This window comes from Pantherophis guttatus, chromosome 1, assembly GCF_059756535.1.
Source record: "Pantherophis guttatus breed Tessera chromosome 1, ASM5975653v1, whole genome shotgun sequence".
In the NCBI taxonomy this organism is placed as follows: domain Eukaryota; kingdom Metazoa; phylum Chordata; class Lepidosauria; order Squamata; family Colubridae; genus Pantherophis; species Pantherophis guttatus.
In genome coordinates, this window is record NC_142063.1 from 128386220 (window position 1) to 128406298 (window position 20079).

Below are 20079 nucleotides of genomic sequence, written 5' to 3' on the forward strand. Positions count from 1 at the left end.
TCAAAGTAAATCTGATACCACATGTATATGTGAATGTGTGTGCAAGAAAGGAAGATGAATAGTTTGTATAAGGCCCCAGTTGTTCTTTTCAGGCACCATATTTCTTCTTGCTTCAGAAATATTCTCTATTTCTTTTTAAAATAGCCAAGTCCCAGGATCTAAACTTTAGAATCTATGTAGAGTTTACACATTCAGCAACCATATATTTTACTACTTGAAAACTAGTGGACAAGTAAATAGAATATATGAATTGGAGAGTAACTGCTTCAAATGTTACTTTCCCAAGGTAGAAAATGGGTGGGGAACAATTTGGGATATATTGTAAAAAAAATATCTAGCGCTCTGAAGTGTTGCCCACAAAAATCGTAGCATGAACTGAAGCTATTTTGCTTTCTTTTGTAGATTCTTGTTTGATAGTTTTAATGAATAAAGATGGTAGCAACTGACACTTCTTATCACTCTTCCCCACTTATGTTTTCAAAGATGTCAGTGGAAAGAAGTAACAGTCTTAAGTCCTTTTTTTTTGTTTGTTTTTAATCTTAAATTATACTATATATTGAATACCTAGCAGCATTCAACAATCATGCATAGTAGAGAAAGATTTTTGCAGATAGAATACCGGGCAAGTTGAATCAATTAGCTTGATTCAACTTGTTCCTTCTGCTATTAAGTATAAAAATTATACTGCCAGGCTCGACATTAACATAGTAAGAAGAGAAATACATGTACTATAGCTGAGAAGAAGCAAAGCCTCCTTTTTTCCCCCATCCCCAAATACTTTACATATTTAGCATCTGCTGGTTCAGAAGAACACTGTTGACATCTTGAAATATGTAAGCAAGAAGAAACCTTCTCTATGGCATTTTTATGTTGCGTTTTGTAGAAGAAAAAAAACTTTGAACCATCATGGGCATAAATTCTAATTGCGGCTTCAGAACGGGGTTTTTTGGGGGGGGCACTGCCAGTCTGTTGTTGAGTCCTGTGCCTTGTATATGTCATGGTCTTTCCCCTCCCCCACAAGCTCTTCATGCTCCCTCCATTTTTTCCCTGCTTTAAACCTAATGTACGACCTCAAACTGCTAACAGCTTTCCTCTTCTCATTCCTGCTAACCTACTGTTCCTTTGCAAACTGGTGTCTTGCAGTCTTCCTCTTTGCTAGCTTCTCGTCAGACCAGCTCCGATGTGCCAACGGCTGCGGATCTTGTCAGTGCAATAGAAAAATTGGTCAAAAGCAAGCTGGTAAGTGTAGACACTTGAGATTTACTGGAGAAAACTATAGCCTAGCTGCACGGAAAGTCAACTAGTCTCTATGCCATCCCTCTGACCCTGCTTTTCTCGTCTTCGTTGTTCTGCACATGTGAATATCTAACCGGACGTGTGTTCTGTAGTCCTTTTAGTTATTAACTGAGATAACATCTTTGTAAAATTGATCAATGCTGACTCGCACATTGTATGCATTATTTGATAGGCCTCTAGGCATGTGATTGCAGCTTTCTTGTCACCACACCTTTTTTGAAGTGAACAAATGTCAATGCGACCTGATATAAAATGTGTAGAAATGCTGTCATGAAAATGTTTTCAATGTTTGCTGTAAGTGATGCTTATTGTTTCATGTATGGTAGTCACATCTTTTTTGACTTTATAGAGGGTTAATTTTGGAAACTTTGGTTCAAAGATATTTGGCATTGTTTATGAAGCCATATGTTCATTTTTATGTTTCACCTTCCGTTAAAGAACTTCAGTTTACATATAAATCGGGCGGGTTTCAAAACCCGTCACTACCGGTTCGCTCATGGGCACGTGTGTACTCACAACTGCACATGCGCGTAACACTTCTGCACATGCGCAGAAGCGTCCAGGCAGGTGAGTGGAGCCTCCTGCCACCGCTGCTACCGGTTCGACCGACCCAGGGCGAACCGGTAGTAACCAACCACTGGTATAAATGAAGACTGTACAATGGAATGAGGAATGTTAACAAGAACAACAATCTTAGCTAAGAATGTTTAGTAACATGATTTCTTGAACAGAATAAAATAACTCCAAGGTCTATGTTTAAAACTAAATAGTATTACATGACACTTTTTAATAATTAAACATTACAAATACTCAGCTAGCTGAAAGAAAAGTGACGGCAACTCAATATTGAGGCTGGCTATAATATAACAATTTGTTTTAATTTAATTCCTTTCAAAATTAACCTTGTGCCTATGGTTTTATATCAGCCTTCTACTTTCTTCCTTTTTCGTGTATCTAGATTTCTTCTCAACGTTTCAACTTGTTCATCCAATTTTCTGTAATTTTTGTGAACTGGGAAACAGTAGTTTAATCTCTGCTTACAGATAGGCATCTGATCCTGGGAGAAAATATGTATTATCCATTTAGTTAGAAGAACTGCAATTCAGACAACACGCCTGTTATGCTGAAATCTGTTTTCCTATAGCATCAAACAAATACTGAAATATTTTATTCCTGATTAATTATTATAAATCTAGAATATCAGAAAAAAAATAAGGTAAATGTATTGCCTAATTAGTGGTTATAATTTCTAGTTTAATCTTTTGTCCTTTTTTCCCTCCTTTGTTTCTTAAGACATTGGAAGGGGGCTCCTACCGAGGAAGCTTAAAGGATAGTACTGGATGTTTGAATGAGATTGTGACACCTTCAACCCCTCCTTCAAGAAACCTCGAAGAGGAACAAAAAGCCAAAGCAATGAGGGGCAGGATGTAAGTTAGTTTGTTATTGATCTGTTTTACAACTCTATATCTGATGCCATCTACCACTAGTAGTTTAGAAATTTCTGTGGGAAGAAACTCCCTCTCCAGCCACAACCCATATTAACGAGAGCAAATTTATTTATTCTTAGATTTTTATCCTGCCTTTGTTACTTTGTAAGTAACTTGAGGCAGCAAACATTCCTAATACTTCTTCCTACTGCTCTTTTCCCACAAAAGCAATCACCGTGCAAGGTAGGTTGGGCTGAGAGAGACTGACCAAAAGTCATCCAGCCAGCTTTCATGACTAAGGTGGCACTAGAATTCATGCTTTCCTGGTTTCTAAGCCAGCACCTTAACTATTATACCAAACTGGCTCCCATCATAGATTTGATATATCCATATATGGAGAAGAAAGCAAATTTTATTCTGCTAGAAAAAACTATTTGTATAAAATTGAGTAAAGTCTAAAATGTATACATTTGTAAGAGTGATAATATCAGAATCAAGTACTGTAGGACAAGAAAAGTGTAGACATTAGCCAACATGTGCCTTCTACCCATTGGCCTTGCCTTGGTTCAATTAAAAGCCTGCTGAAAACGTAAGACATTCAAAAGCAATCACTTCTGCTGAAGACAATGGGAGCAGTCTAAACCTAGTTCTTCCCTAAGTTTTCATTTTTACATAATAAGAAAGATAAGTCAGTACAAGAGGAGTATGCTTTCAGCCAGCTTCTATGACCCTGCCTTTTTTTCTTCTCAGCTTCAAATTTGGCACTATTCAGAATTTCTTGCTTAATGGGAATTGCATTATTGACTAACTAGTCAACTAGTTAATTTAAAATTGGTTTTGGTCAGTGCTTGGAGTAGAGGCCTTGTGAAACCTATATACACCTCTTTTGAATTCTAGGTTTGTTCTAAATGAACTGATACAAACAGAAAAAGACTATGTCAAGGACTTAGGAACTGTGGTGGAGGTAAGTTAAAATAAATTAGTTTAGATATAAACTGTTTTTCAGTAAAAGGCTAATATTGGGAACTTTTAAATTACAATCTGGTTAATACTGACTTTTTGCAAGCCATTCTAACTATTCTTAAAAGCCTAACTGATTTAGACTCATCTAAACAAGTTGTCAGCAAGTCCTTAAGGCTCATCTAAACTTGACATATCTCTAAAATATTAATAAAGGAACGAACAGACCCTTGATGTCTTTCATATAAAGATCTGCTATTACAATGAGTAGTTGATTTTGTTTGCTTGAAAAATGAACATTATTACTGGTCATATTCTAGTCTCCCATTGCTCAATCATTCATATTTTTTTCCTTATCAAGGGATTTATGAAAAGAATAGAAGAAAAAGGTGTTCCTGAAGATATGAAAGGAAAAGACAAGATTGTGTTTGGAAACATTCACCAGATCTACGATTGGCACAAAGAGTAAGTCTATAAGTTGCTATAAACAACTAATGTTAAATTATACAATATTTATTTATATGTATATGCATTTAATTTGACCAGAGTCATTACTTTTCCCTTTCTTCTTTCATTTTCATACAACCCAAATATCTAGATATAGATCCACTCCTGGCACTATTAGCATAATGCTTTTTGCTGTTTTCTAAGTGCTTTCTGTAGACATTCTATATATGCACATTTTCTGTGCTTCCTGTTAGAAGTTGTACATATGTTTTGGCATGGGACATAAATGCCTCTCCCAGTGGTCATTCTGTTTTTATTTGGTTTGTTTCAACCTTTTCTCTCCAAAATTCACTCTTGACGTTACTAAATAATGGTTTGTCCTACATTCAGAACATCTTACTACCTTTGTATCCTTCATTCATTTTCACAGTTTTGTGGTAAACAGTTAAATCATTTGTGCTTTTTGCTCCATTCCTTTTTCATCTGCACATATGTATAATTAGGCTTATGCTTCGAGCGTGTATTTGAAACAGAGAGAGTGTTTTCTAAGCAGATGCTGATCAAAAAGTGATCATTGGCATTAATTCCTTGGTCTTATCTCATTCCCATCCATCTGTTCTGTCACCTTATAGCCTTGGGTCGCATTCATGTAGAAGGTTGCACAGATTTCCTCCAAATTCACCCATAGGTCTTCCGGTATCTTCATCAAACAATAACACACAATTATCACAAATCTATATACTCCTGCTTTCAGACGGATCCACAGCAACCTAAATGATACATGTTTTTTTATCATTTCATTCATAATTATCATAAGGAAGTATTCCACTTCCTTATATGTATTCTTCAACTCAATTTCTCAAGATCAGGCTACCTGACTTCATATCTGTTACATTCCTCCCCTTGCTGTTAATTTCACAGACAAGTGAAATACATATTTTTCTTCCTTTCATTTGCTAATTTATGGTTTTTAGTGTGACATTACAGACAGACTAAAGTCATGGCAGTTTTCCATAGAACATTATTACTAATCATATTCCAACCTGCCATTGCATTGATCTTTATTCTCTCCATGTGGTTTGTAGATTTTAAATATTTAGTCTTTTTTTTTTTAATGATTACTTTTATATATTTTTCTAAGATTTGTCTTTAAGTATTCAGTCAATGTAGTTTTACAGTACTGTAGAATTAGCTCATCTGTCTGCGATTTTTATCTGGTTTACTGTAACTAACATACAGGGAAAACATTGTTCCAGAACTGCCCCGATTCTTCTTTAGCTGTTGGCATTAGCTGAAGAAGATTATTACTTATTTTTTTTAAACAAGGGCTGCTATTGTATGGTATTTACTGTTCTTTTGTCGCTGGAATTATAATCCTGGCCCTTTCTGTTATTTAAAACTGTGTCATGTAAGGATCAATAGGATTTTGCATTTTTAAACAATATTTATTTTAAGACATTAAGGACTGCCAGTTGGAATTAATTGTTGGCATGACAACTGTCTGAAATGTGAGTAGAGTGATATTTGCAAGGAAATGCAACATTCAGATGAGGCTACAATTTATATGAGAATACTAACAGAAAAGACAGAATAAAATTGGGATTTAAGGGAGAGGAGTTTGTAAACCACAGCCCCTTTTTCTGTTTGCTAGAATTATATGTGGTTATCATTGTCTTGAAAGGACACAGTTCTACTATTGTTATTTTACCATATTTTTAATAATTCAGTAAGTATAATATGTAATAAAAATCAAGCAAAAATTAAAAAGGAATGAGCTGTGCATATTTGAAAGTGGATGCTCTAGGGATTTAAGGTACAAGTGGTCCTTGTGTCAGGACCAGGGGTGGGTTCTACTTACCTTTACTACCAGTTTGCAGGGGGGCCACCCACGTGTGCTTGCTTCGTTCGCGTGTGCGCTGTTCTGCGCAGAAGCGTTTTGATGACGTCAGGGTCGGTGGACGGAGCCTCCCGCCGGTTTTACTACCAGTTCTATAGAATCGGTGCGAACCGGGGGCAACTCACCATTGGTCAGGACCATAATTTCCATCATTAAGCAGTTTGATCGTAAAACATGACATCAATTTGTTTTGTGACAGAAATTTTGGCAATCCCAGTTGCTATCATAACCTCAGATCTGAGCAGGTCATTAATAGGATTGATAGGATTCTCAGACAAGGAATGCAGGGGGTGGTCCGACGGGTTGTGGATGCCATGGGCCATGCTAGAGTATGGGTGGGCAGGTGGGGGCTGTGTGTGGTCACCACAGAATGTGAGTTAGTCAGTGGGGGCTGTGGATTGCTCCCGGTTCGGTCCAGTTCTATAGAACCGGTAGTAAAACCGGCGGGAGGCTCCGCCCCCCCGCCCCGATGTCATCATGGGTGATCTGTGCAGAAGCACACACGAGCACACTCCCACTGCGAACCGGTAGTAAAGGTAAGTGGAACCCACCCCTGGGCCACAGGAAGGGGTTGCAGAGTATAGTACATGTAATCTGAGGACTTCTTGTACTCAGTAAGAATATTATCCAAAGAAGAAACAATATTATGAAAAGTAAGAAGGAGAGAAATTCATTACTGAGATTGGTCTTTATTCCATAACCTAAAGTAGCTAGGGCTGATTTAGGCCTGCTTGAGGTACAGGTATCTATATTTGAATTTTTCCTTGATGTATAGCATTATTAGGAAGGTCTGATTCAGTCCAAAAACATTGAGCTACAGAATAAAAACCAATTTTAACAACAACTAGATTTTTTATCTTAGTTAATAAATCAACAATTAATTAAATTATCAATTAATATATATATGATGACCTTATGCCAGTAATAAGAAATATTTTTCTCAAAACATTTTGCTACATTCCTTCTCTTACTTAACTGTTTTACTTTGTAAAGGAAATTGTCTTATAAATGCTTCTTCCACATAGGAACAATTAACATTCTACTTATTAATAGCAAGATTATAATGAAAGTCAAGTTATAATTTCTATATATTTATTTAGATTCCTCCATAGAATTAACTGCCCAAATTGAGTCGAATATAAACATAACAAGAATATTATTATTGGGAGGGAGATTTGGGGTGGATCCAGAAAGCCATTTATTGTACACACACATGCATGATATTAGAAAAATTATCTGAACATTAGCAAAATAACAGATTAAATTTTCAGAGAGAACTAATGTAACATCAAATTTATTTTCTAATTATAGATTATACAATGTGTTAATGGGGCATAATGGAAAAGAGGGAAAAGAAAGGTTTTGAGTATAGTTTGTCTGTTTTATATTGCAGCTTTTTTCTTGCTGAACTGGAAAAGTGCCTTCAGGAACATGATCGTTTAGCACAGCTCTTCATCAAACATGTGAGTTACAAGTTAGACTTTTCTTTAAAAGAAATTAAATGCATTGCTCAGTTTATGGCATCATTTTAAAAATATATCAAATAAGAATTACCAGTACGTATCCTAGGTCATGGTATTCTGATTTTCCATAAGTTATAAAAATACACTATTTCATACATTTTTATTTTCTTAGATATAAGCATGTTTTAATTTCAGTCATAATACAAAAATGCTTTGTTTTGCTCAGCATTTTCTTACCGTTTAAACAAAATAGTAAAAAAGGAGTCTTTGCTGGACATTTAACTTACAACCCTCCTAAACTAAAATGATTATATATAATGTTTAGGTTTTTCTTCCTAGCTATAGCCTTGTCATTGTGTTCGGGATATAGGTCTTCAAGGAAAAAAATTGAATGTACAGTAGTATAGATGTATAAAAACAGAACACACCCCGTCAGCTTATACATTCCAGAATCTATCCTGCAAAAAGTTATCTGAATTGATAGCAATCAGAGTTCAAACCAAGAACTGCATGGTCACATTTAGAGATGATCTTTGGAGAAACAAAGACAGAGGGAATCCAGCTCTCTTAGTCCTTCTTAATCTCACAGTGATTTCAGTTCCATCAATCATGGTATTGTTCTATTCTTTCCCCATGGGATTGGAGTGATGTATATCATTCTTCAGTGGTTTGATTTTTTCTCCAACGTGTGTGTGTGTGTGTGTGTGTGTGTGTGTGTGTGTGTGAGGGAGGGAGAGAGAGAGAGAGAGAGAGAGAGAGAGAGAGAGAGAGAGAGAGAGAGAGAGAGAGAGAGAGAGAGAGAATAGATTCAGATTGAAACCCTTTAAAACAAGGCAGCTTTGGTTGGTGGCCCCATCTGAATGCTTTCCCATCATTTCTTGATTAGATTAGCAGTCAGAAAAAATGTGCAAGTGCATGATTGCATTCATTTTTCTGCTCTGCCTAATACCTGTGAAAGTTGTAACATCAGCTTATTCTAAGAGAGCTGTGTATTTGATTTTTTACAGGAGAGGCGATTACACATGTACGTGGTGTACTGTCAAAACAAACCAAAATCAGAATATATAGTAGCTGAATGTGGTACATATTTTGAGGTAAGTTTGAATGCTGCAGTTCAGATATGATTTCCTGATTTCTTCTTGTATTTTCATGTACATACTTTCGTGTACATATTCATGGATCTGCATCAGCAAGTTTTTCCCTCCTTGGGCTATTGGCTTTGCTCTTGTGTTGTTTTGCTTTTTTCAATAAATACTTCCTCATATTTAGCAGTGGATAATTGTTCTCGGGTAATACTTGGCTTTTTAGCTGGAAAAAGGGGAGAATGAGTGAGTAAGGAATAGAAGAGAGTAGTTCCTGAGTACTAACTAATTTCTAACTTGTTAGGATTACTTGCGGGTTATATAATGCTCTGAATGACAAGTAGTGCTGATAATTTGGCTGATAATTTTAGTAAAAAAGCAAGGTTAAATTTCTTATAAATACATCAAATTAGCCATTCATTTTACATTATTACATTACAGTTTACATTATTTTGAAGCAGATTCATGACCAATTACATAAATGTATGTAGAAAAAGCATGCTATCAGGTATTTTCTGAATAATTGCACTCTATTTGTTATAGTACATGTAGTCCTTGACTTATGATCACAGTTGGGATGGAAGCTCAGTCATTGAGTGAAGTGGTCATTAAGTGAGATGTCATGTGACTGCTTTGCTCAACAACCACAATCCTGGCACTCCTGGTTGCAAATGTTGAGCAATCTCATGGGTCTTCAAACAGCTGGAGCTCCAAGGGATGGCTTGGCGGGATGGGGGAGACCATGGCAAGGTTCCGCTGAGGAACTGAAAATCCACCCTGCCAAAATCTAAGTAGACTTTTCAGCTCTGAGTGAGGAGAGACACTTGCACGTAGTATGCATGATACCTCCTAGGTTCTTCCTCAACTGCCTGAGGCACCTTTTACTGTGTTACCTCTCCATTCTCTACTTGGATTTCAGCTCCCTCTTGTCTCGGGGGGGCTGGCTGAAAAAGCTGCCTGCCAAAGCAGGCAACAGCAGCTGGCAGCCTTCCCTGCCAGCTTCTACATTGACTTTCTGGGGAAGTCTGCAGAGAAGGTGGTAAATAGTTATCATCTGATCATAGGGCACTGGCAACCAGTCATAAGTGCAAACAGGTTGCCCAACATCCAGACAGTGATTGTGTGACTGTAGGAGTGGTGGTGCAACATTTTGCAATGGCCAGAAGTGCTTTACAAACCATCCATCATTACAATCATGAGTTGAAGACTATCTTTGTCTAGATGATGGACTGCTCATTGTAAGATGTTCCATAACCCCAGACTAATTTTTGTAGGCCCAATTGCTGAATCTGAGAAACTGTAAGTGTGGTCAGTACTCTGATTGGATCCCACATATGCTCCCTTGAGTTCCATGGGGGGGGCGGGGGGGCGGGGGGGGGGAAGCAAAGGAGAAATTAATTATTTTTTCTCAGAACTGATTTCTCCTACTTTCATTTTTTAGGAAGTGCAACAAGAAATAAACCAGCGGTTAACTCTCAGTGACTTCTTAATTAAGCCCATTCAAAGAATAACCAAGTACCAGTTGCTTCTCAAGGTAAAACACATCAAAAGATAACAAATGTGAGGTATATCAAAAAATCATATGTGACTGAAATATAATTAGGAGGAGATGGATAGCTATGTAAATTTAATAAATAAATGAATAAGTACTATGTTTACATGTTTTAGCCAGCAGTATTACCTAGCTAGTTTGCTCCAGTTTGTGTAAATCAGCTTTAATTCTTTTGGTATTTTCTGGACTGCTTCCTGAGGGTATCATGGTGCTGAGCCTGATTGCTATTCAAAAAACAAATGTGTACATGCCTGTATAGATTACCTGGTAGACATCATGATGAATTATTGTTAGAACTAGATATCTAATTACCTAACTCCACTGGTTTTAGCTGTGTGTTTTTTAAAAGTACACACAAACACGGATTCATATAGAAACTCTCTTACAATTTTAGTAAAGCTTTATGGCCTTTTTTCTTCCACGTGAATGGAGCTAAATGCTGCAGTCTTCATCAGGAACCCTGTTCTCTGGGCCTCTATTGCTCACACAAAATAAAATGTTATTTATGATCAAGCCTTTGCCATCAAGACGGTAGCATCTCTTTTATAGAACTCTTTTTTTCTCTTTCTTTCCACATCTTACCCTGAATGGTTCCTAGAAGAATATTAACACTTTTAATATTTAAAAAATGCAATTTTCAGCCTTCCTTTTGGTTGGCATTAGTTATCTCTTATACAGAAGAAAAGCTATGGCTACAGGCAGGTAGAGCTGTTTATCTGGCTCGTATTGCACTTGGAGTGTCATAATCTAAACCAAGTACAGTACATAACTTCAGTCATAAATTTTATTAAGTATATAATCAGATGGTAGGTACTATACATAAAATAGGTTTAAGTATAATTCCAGATAATTCTGCAAGAAGACAACAGTCATATTCATCTTTAAAAGTGAATTTAAATGTTAATTATTTTTAAATAACAATATTCTTTCCCATAGGATTTCCTGAAATACAGTGAAAAGGCTGGATTGGATTGCTCGGAGACAGAGGTACAGTTTATCTGTTAGCTTTTATTTTATTTAGTGACTGATATACTTTTTAAAAAAGTATTTAGTTATAATACATTTGGATATTTCTAATTGAAGATTGAATTGCTTCCTTCCTTCCACCCTCCCTCCTTCCCAGCAAGTGGGCAACAAAACATGAGTTTATAGTTACCCATCAATTTCTGAAAATGCCTTTTGAGACCCACTTGTCTTTACATATTTTCCAAAGAAAACGTTATCTAAGCTCTTTAAAGTAATCAGTGGATTTTGATCAGCTGGAAGCTCATTTCTGCAAAGGTCAATTAGATGAATGGGCAACTCTTCACAATATATTCTGATTCTGACCTGTATTCTCTAGCTGGAAGAGTTGATCCATGTGTGGTCCTAGTCAGAGGGGTCCAGACAGCTTTTATTTGTTCCCATATTTACTCTTTTCCCCCTCTCTTACAGAAAGCTGTAGAGTTGATGTGCCTTGTCCCTAAACGCTGCAATGACATGATGAATCTGGGACGACTGCAGGGCTTTGAGGTATCCCTCTGTTTCTTATTCAGTAATGCCAGTTGCTTTTTTTTTTTCCCTTAAAGAAATGATTGAGGCTTCTTGGAAACTTTAAGAATGTATAATGGCCTCTTCCCAACACTTCTACCTATTAGCAGTGGAATTATTAGGAGCTGCCTTCTAGTCCTCTAGAACAGTGGTCCCCAACCTTTTTATCGCCGCGGCCCGCTGAGCGCGCGCAGGGGTGGGGGCACGGCCCAGGAGCTTTTGCGCACGGCCCATTGCGCACGGCCCAGGAGCTTTTGCGCACGGCCCAGGAGCCTTTGCGCTGCAGCGTTCATGTCCCCCGGCCGCTGCGCGGCCCGGTGCCAGGTACTCCACGGCCCGGCACCGGTCCGCGGACCGGGGGTTGGGGACCACTGCTCTAGAATATATACAGTAGTACTGAAAATATATAATATAATATATACATTCTTTAAAAAATGTTTCTGAGAACAGAGCTCATCCTCTGCTGTCCCAAAGGTGCTTTTTCAGGAGGCAACTGGACTTTCTTGTTTTTTCTCTTGAAGACGTTTCACTTCTCATCCAAGAAGCTTCTTCAGCTCTGACAGGATAGCGGGGAATGGAAGGATTTATATTCCTTGCAGACAGCTGGTCATTTGCATCCTTTTAGAGGGTCGTTGAAGCACTTGGAGGTTTATCTGTGTCCTCAGTGTCACCTGAGTAGTGCTCCTGGTTCCTGTAGTCTGCAATTTCCCCCTCCCCCTCTGGAAATCCATGCCTACTCTCACACCATCCAAAGGCTAAAATAACTAAATGTCTGTAGAGATTCTCAGTCATCCAGATCATGGTTGTCCCAAAGGTTCTTTTTCAGGAGGCAACTGGACTTTCTTGAAGCTTCTTGGATGAGAAGCGAAAAGCCCAGTTGCCTCCTGAAAAAGCACCTTTGGGACAACCATGACCTGGTTGACTGAGAATCTCTACAAACACTCATCCTCTGTTATTAAAGCAGACTATTTTTTTCAGGTTTATGAATGCTGAATTTCTCACAATAGTAGGCTGAAGATCTCTAACCTCCGTGATCCCATTTTGCTTTGTGGTAGAAGGTTGTTTGTTCTTATTGCTGCCACATATTGAAGGCATCTCACTTGGTGTCCACCCCTTATCAAAAACGTGACAGAGTTGTTGTAACCTGTTTTACTAGTCTAGTAATTAAGAAGTCCAAATGTAAACGCTGAAACAATTTCTATAGTGTATGTATGTATAGAGATGACTAGGGTATTCCACTCCTTTCTCCTATGCCCATAAGCATCAACCTCGCAATAAACACACCTTCCAACTTTCTTTTAAAAACGTTTAAATTAAATTGAATGTTAAAATTCAGTGCGGAACACAGCAGCTTGCAGATCAGTTATTTGGGGATTAGGGGAGCTTCATTTCGACACACTGGGAAGATGCCAGGCTAGACAGAGTTGAATTTGTGACTGAAGTCCAGGTGATGTAGATTAAGTTCTTCTCCATCTGATAATATACAAACACAAACTGATGATACAACTTTCATTTTTGGGTATCTAAAGGACTATTTCTTCCCCTGTGTTCATATTTGTCCCTATGTCAAGTTTCGTTGTCGTCTCGAATAAAATGCATTTCAAACAAAATCTTTGAAGAAAAAACTCCTATTTATTGAGCACGACATCCTAACATGACTCCAAACAAAGCCAACACTGACTTCCAGCCCCAAAACCCTCCCTTTCCGTTACCCACTCCCCTGCACTCATTGGCCATCTTCCAAGTCATTCTATCCCTAATCTACTCCAGTTTAAAGGAATTCCCCCCTCCCATCTCATCTCCTCAGAAACATTATCTCCAGGGAAAATAAGTAGGTGAAAAGTCAGCCGTCCCTTTCCAGACGCCTTCGCTTCTCCTTCTTATGTCAGCACTAGAGTAAATGCAGGTTGAAGTGCTGACATCCTACTCATTTGAAATATTTTTGTGCAAACTTCATGTGTATATATGTGTGTTCTATTGGACTTTTGTCGTTTTTATTTATAGAGGTTGTCCTGAGGACAATGTACTGCATAGCAATTAGTACACTAAATATATTATTTTCCCTGCGTCCATCAATTTATGTTTACTTCATTTTTTTTCCACCTGTCTTAGGGCAAGCTGGCAGCTCAAGGGAAATTGTTGCAACAGGATACATTCTATGTAACAGAGCAGGACTCTGGAGGGTTGTCTCGGCCAAAAGAACGCAGAGTTTTCCTCTTTGAGCAAATAGTCATCTTTAGTGAATTACTTAGGAAAGGCTCCTTAACACCTGGGTACCTGTTTAAGCGGAGCATAAAGGTAAGAGATTGATAAGGCCACCAGGTCAATAAGAAGTTTGCTTCTTCACATCTTTTCGGCCCCTTTAGATGAAGACAGCATTTTACAACCCCAGGACAGCTCACCTGCCAGGACTTGTGGGGAGCCCTATCTACCAGACTGCATCTAATTCCCTGCCTACCAACTGACTTCACTTTTCAGAGACCTTTTTGCTTTTTGCTTTGAAAGGCAGCTGCTGCTTGAATCTTGAGTGAAAGAGGAAGCCTTCCTCCAGGAAAGAATGGAAATTATCTCCATATTTTCTGCCAAAACTAAGCAGTGTTAGCCTTCTTCCATGTAAGGAAAAGGAATCATGAGCTGCCGCATCAGCAAACGAGAGCTAAAGGTGGAGAGCCCATGCTCTCCCCTAGTTAACAGGCTGCCAGGGGCCAGAGACACACCAGACAAAGTAAAATAACTCTCCTTTTTCACTTCAGAAGGTCGAAAGAATGGGATCATCAGTGCCTTTCTAGTTCGGTGCTTCTAGCATACAGGTAGTCCTCAACTTACAACAGTTTGCTTAATGATCATTCCAAGTTACAACAGCACCGAAAAAAGGGACTTATGACCGTTTTTTCATGCTCCTGACCGTTGCAGCATCCCCGTGGTCATGTGAGCAAAATTTGGGTGATTGGCCAGTGACTCATATTTGTGATGGTTACAGTGTAGTGTCCCAAGGTCCTGTGATCCCCTTCCCCTTCTCACAAGCAGAGTCAATGGGGAAGCCAGGTTTCACTTCACAACCATGTTACTAATTGAACAACGGCAGATTCAATTAACGGTGGCGAACAAAGTCAAAAAACGGGGCGAAATTCAACAACTGAAATTTTGGCCTCAATTGTGATTGTGAGTTGCGTACCGAAGAGCTCTGAGGAGCTTCAACCAAACTAGCTAGCTAAGTAAACTACAAGGAGTTGTTTTAGTAAGTGTGGTCTTGTTTTGTCTTTGTGCCACATCTTGTACATTTGCATGGGGAAACCAAAATGGAAATTACTAGTAGATGCAAAAGTAACAGAAGGGTGAACTCTTTGGTATACGTGTAACATGAGCTCTGCATCCCTTTGTACAGGAAAAGCCATTTGAGGGGAGGTGTTCTGTAGGATTTTTCCCTAGTGTTTTACTAGCTGGATGACTTAAACAGTGTATGACTCCCTCCCAGTGCAACTGCTTAATGCTATTACTTCTCCGTACTTTCTTTGACTGCTTTTATAAACCTAAGTGATTGCAGTTTCTTCTCTTACAAAGTTTTTTTTTTTTTTTTGCTGGCTCCAAAACTGAAAATCAGTTTTGACATATATTGTATACCTTTACTAATGTCCTGGCAGGTTTATGTAAGCATTATGTCACATCAGCTCAGCTATTAATCTGTTCTTCCAGAAACTCAACCCCAAATTTGTTAATAGATTCTTTTCCTAGCTTTGAGACTGGAATGAATCTGCCCCTTATTTAAGCAGTTATTATGTCTAGGTCCAAGCAGCACTGGTTCTTGCCTCACCAACTTCATATATTTGAAAAACTCTGTTTTGCACATCTGTATAGCTGGGCAATTCTGAATAATAAAACAACTGAATTTTAAACTTTCCATCTTGACTAATTAACATTAGAGGATGAGCTTCACTAATTCAATTATTTTAAATTTGTCATCCAGTAATCAGTGGTAGAACATATATGATTTTTCATATTTTACTTTGACCCCTTACAGTTAAATTACGCAGGTTATAAACATGGTGAATATGGGCCTTACCATTTGAATTTGAAAACAATGATTCCGCAAGGGGAAAAGAGGCTTCAGAATAGATTTACTATAATTTTTCATTATTGCACTGTTGCCTTAGGTGATTTTTCGGTCCAGACAGCAAGATACAAGAAATTGTCTTTATTCCTGCATACAGCTAGAAAAATTAAAAACTTATGTCTAAATATATATAAAATCCTATCTGAAAGTTTTCAACATGGACTAAAAACCAGGGGTGAAATTCAGCAGGTTCTGGAGAACTAGTAGCGGAAATTTTGAGTAGTTCGGAGAACTGGCAAATACCACCTCTGGCTGGCCCCAGAGTGGGGTGGGAATGGAGATTTTGCAGTATCCTTTCCCTGCGACACCCACCAAGCCACGCCACGCCCACCAAGCCACACCCACAGAACCGGTAGTAAAAAATTTGAATTCCACCACTGCTAAAAACTTCAGCAGAAAAAGTTCTCAAAGTCACATGACTGAGCAAATGGCATAGCACTGTTGATGCTCACCTGTACTGGCAAGATACCTGAAAAGCCATTTCAGACAATATTTGTGTGAACAATTTGTTCTGTGGAAAGAACTACAGCAATTACATACAATAGCATTGTCTTTTTAAAAAAGGGAGCTCACAAAGATAATTCAAAAGTTCAATATATTTGGCAGAGCGCTTGAAGAACAAAACCAAATTGCATCTATAATGCAGCTCCCAGAGAAGAAACTATCTGAAGAGGCAAACCTGCTGCTCCTTTTATATGCTGCAGTTGAAGGGCTATCTTTGAGTCTACTACTGCAGGGCTGTCAAACTCGCAGGCCGGATGCATCACATACTGGCCACGCCCAGGCCCTGTTTAGTGAAGGGGGGGAAAGTTCCGATACGTCATGTGACGCCGTCATGACACCACGAGTTTGACACCCCTGCACTGCTGTATCGCCAGATTCAGCATGATCCTTTCCATGTCTCCCTGTGCAGTTACTTTTATTTGTTTTTTTCCTGACTACTTGCAGATGACATATCTAATACTTGAGGACAATGTGGACAACGATCCTTGCAAATTTGCTCTCATGAATCGGGAAACATCAGAACGGTTCATATTGCAGTCTGCCAATCCTGAAATCCAACAAGCTTGGGTACTGGATATCAGTCAAGTACTTGACACACAGAGGGACTTCTTAAATGGTAGGTATTTTGCTGCTCTGTTGAAATAAAGCCCAAGTGCTTTGCAGTTGGCTGTAAAATGTTGGTTGAATCTTATTCCAATGTCAACCTGATATCAATTATAGAACCTTCTTCATTATCTGTGTCATCCATACTAAGCTATTGCAGTCTTCACTTTTATATGGAACATGACTAGAAAAAGGCTAAATGCATGTCATCCATGTTACATATTAAAAACTAAATTGAAGCCTAGCAGATTGTTGACTCTATTGATACCTTAGTATTAGTGGTGTATATTTTATCTTAATCTTTATGTTACCACTAGTGTCTTTAATAGATTGGTTGCATTCACATAGGAAATACTTCCAATGCAGGTTAGTCTAAACAGTTCATGGATTTATAACTTCTTGGTAACTGTCACCCAGTAAAACAAATTTTTTAAACTCTTCACTGGGCATCAGGTGAGGAGGGAACCAAACAATGACACATGTGTGACAAATCATCATGGAAATCCTGTCATTATGTACTTGCATTCCAATATCTGCCACTGGTACCTAAGTTGTGTCATTTGCATGATTATATCAATACATATAATACATACTAAGGAGCCTTGGTAGTACAGTGGTCTAAAGCACCCTGTTATTAAGACCAGCTGCCTGCAATTACTGCAGGTTCGAATCTCGCCAGGCTCAAGGTTGACTCAGCCTTCCATCCTTTCTAAGGTAGGTAAAATGAGGACCCAGATTGTGGGGGCAATAAGCTGACTTTGTATAAATATACAAAAGGATGAAGGCTATTGCTTAGCATATTGTAAGCCGCCCTGAGTCTCTGGAGAAGGGCGGCATATAAATTAAATTAAAAAAAAAATACATATGTCTGGTCATTATGGCTTCCTATGGATGTCACTGAACAATTCAGAGAAGTCAATGGAGAAATAGTGGTTGACCCCTTATTTCAATATTATAGGCAACCATCTCTTGATTATGTGCGTAGAGTTGAAATAGCCACAAAGTTGTATAGCAATAGTTCATTCATTCATTTTTAACTTCAACCAGGAGTATGTAGGGAAAAATGACATAACTTTTTATCATGGTAGAAGTCTTCACACTTATTTCTGGCACATATCTCATCATTCAGTAATAACATGACATTGATATGATTTCTTCCTCATTTGGAAGAGACCCTTCTAAGTTCTAAAGAATATTAGCTTAAAATAGTGTAACATGCTTTTCTTTAATAAGTTTCATGTAGGATTCCAAGCTTCACATTTTATGCAATGATACCACTGAACAGACCTATACAACAAATGTAAAGCATGTCACTATCATATAAAACAAATATCTATATGTTTGTAGCTAGAGAATGCATAATTGTCTCTGCTCTTTTGTCCTTTGGGCTGTAAAGCTAGAATATTGGAGAAGCCTATGGCAACTCTTCATGAGACTTGAAATATCCAAAGTTTGACACTGTTTTCTTTGCTCATGGAGTTTTTAAACTTGCTCCTTCCTCTTACTAATGAAAAGGCTTCAGTTTTCCAACTGTTTTTAAACTAATAACTGACTAGCTTTCAGTTGTATTTGTAGAACTATTTTAAAAATATTTTAGGGAAATTGTACGCAGTAGACCTATCCTGGAAATTATAAATTTTGTTTTGTTTTCTTTTGAGGGGAAAAAATGGAAAATTATGCCACTGATTTTCAGTGATTTACAAAGGTCATTTGTGACCCATTCTTGCTTCATTATATGATAGATGGGGAGATCTGCTGTAACTCATCGTATTCTGTTGTAGCATTACAGTCTCCAATAGAGTATCAGCGCAAAGAAAGCAGCAGCTCAGCTGTAATGAGACCCCAGACCAGCCGGGCACCTCAGCCCATCACCAGACCCTATTCCTCAGGACCTGTAGGATCTGATAAAACGTCAAAGGCTACAATGCGCAACCCATCTCTTCCACCTCTGAAGATATCTGCCTCCAATGGTAACACAGGGCATGAACAGCACCAGCCTGAGGACAGATATGAACAGAGCAAGGTAATGGAACCACATCCATTCTAAATTTGGCCAGCTGTTGATCTGGTTGGTGGAGGAAGAAGTAGCTGAGACCCAATAAACTATTGTTTCTTGAAGAATACATACTTGCTTGTACAATGCACCAATCCGTATGGCATGGTTTACAAATCACGGTAGTTGACTTCACATTACAAAGTATTCCAAACCAAACTCAACAAAATTTGTTACGTGAACCAGGCTGTACAGTAAATATATAATACATGCTCTGTGTAGTCATTAAACTAATAAATATGTACATTTATTTTATTATAGTGAAAATACAGTGGGATGTTAAGGAAAAATTTAACAACCCACTGAATGAAGAATGAAGGAAAACTGCTAAAAAGCAAGCAATCTACCTACTGGCAAACATTAGGCATTAATCCTTAAACAAATGTTTATTGATGCCTTTATACTTTTTGGCTGCCTCTTTTGAAGAAGTGATATAAGGAAAGGTTGCCTAACTATTTGACCAACCACCCATTTTCCCTTCAAAATTATTGTTCTCTTCTGTGAGTCTCTAGATGTGGATTTAAGCAACAGGCTGTTGAGAATTCATGCACTTTGCTTCCCAAATGAGAATTTCAGCTTTGATCAACTGGAAAGATTAATAAATAAGGGACATGAAATATAATAGCATGTTCAAGCCAACATTGTATTGTAATTTGCTTTAGATTTTTCCTCATCTGATTTGCTTGAATTGCAAGGATTAAAATATTGAGTTCTACTCAATATTGGCACTCAGCAATCTTTCCTTTGTGTCATAGATAATGCTGGTACTTGAATGGTTTCCAGGCAATTAAAAAACAAACAAGCTTTGGACATCTTTTTAATAGCAACATATGCTCAGATTCATATTTGAGATTTGAGAATACAATATTGCTTTCATACTGGGCCTTTTATTCTGAAATTGCTACTATACAGTTCGATGTCAATGGTCCAAGCAAAATCGTATTGATTCCATTAATTTCAGTGAGTTTTGTATTCCCCTTTTGTTTGTTTTTTCAGTCTGATTTGTGGCGCTCTTAAGGTTCTAAAAGAATTAATGCCTCCATATCAGTGGATAAAATACTGCTTCAGTTTTTAAGGGGTGGTTTTTCTAGCCTATTAATTGCCTTTTTGCTGGGGTTCCCAGGATGGTAATGAAAAGTTAACGTTATGCCACT

The 20079-nt window shown here is 38.0% G+C and overlaps 1 protein-coding gene across 14 annotated transcripts in view; it reads left to right on the forward strand.

The window, feature by feature from the left end:
* Nucleotides 1–20079, forward strand: part of KALRN (kalirin RhoGEF kinase) — a 589612-nt gene that overhangs the window by 533886 nt on the left and 35647 nt on the right. For 8 of the 14 annotated variants that reach the window (XM_034423023.3, XM_034422995.3, XM_034423001.3 and 5 more), the window contains 12 exons: nt 1144–1239; nt 2590–2723; nt 3621–3687; nt 4045–4148; nt 7421–7490; nt 8498–8584; nt 10014–10106; nt 11061–11111; nt 11559–11636; nt 13767–13952; nt 16714–16885; nt 18654–18895. In XM_034423023.3, the coding sequence (XP_034278914.2) occupies nt 1144–1239; nt 2590–2723; nt 3621–3687; nt 4045–4148; nt 7421–7490; nt 8498–8584; nt 10014–10106; nt 11061–11111; nt 11559–11636; nt 13767–13952; nt 16714–16885; nt 18654–18895 (1380 nt within the window). The remainder of the gene's footprint in view (nt 1–1143; nt 1240–2589; nt 2724–3620; nt 3688–4044; nt 4149–7420; nt 7491–8497; nt 8585–10013; nt 10107–11060; nt 11112–11558; nt 11637–13766; nt 13953–16713; nt 16886–18653; nt 18896–20079) is intronic. The other 6 variants (XM_034423032.3, XM_034423041.3, XM_087884068.1 and 3 more) reach the window with 1 other exon arrangement.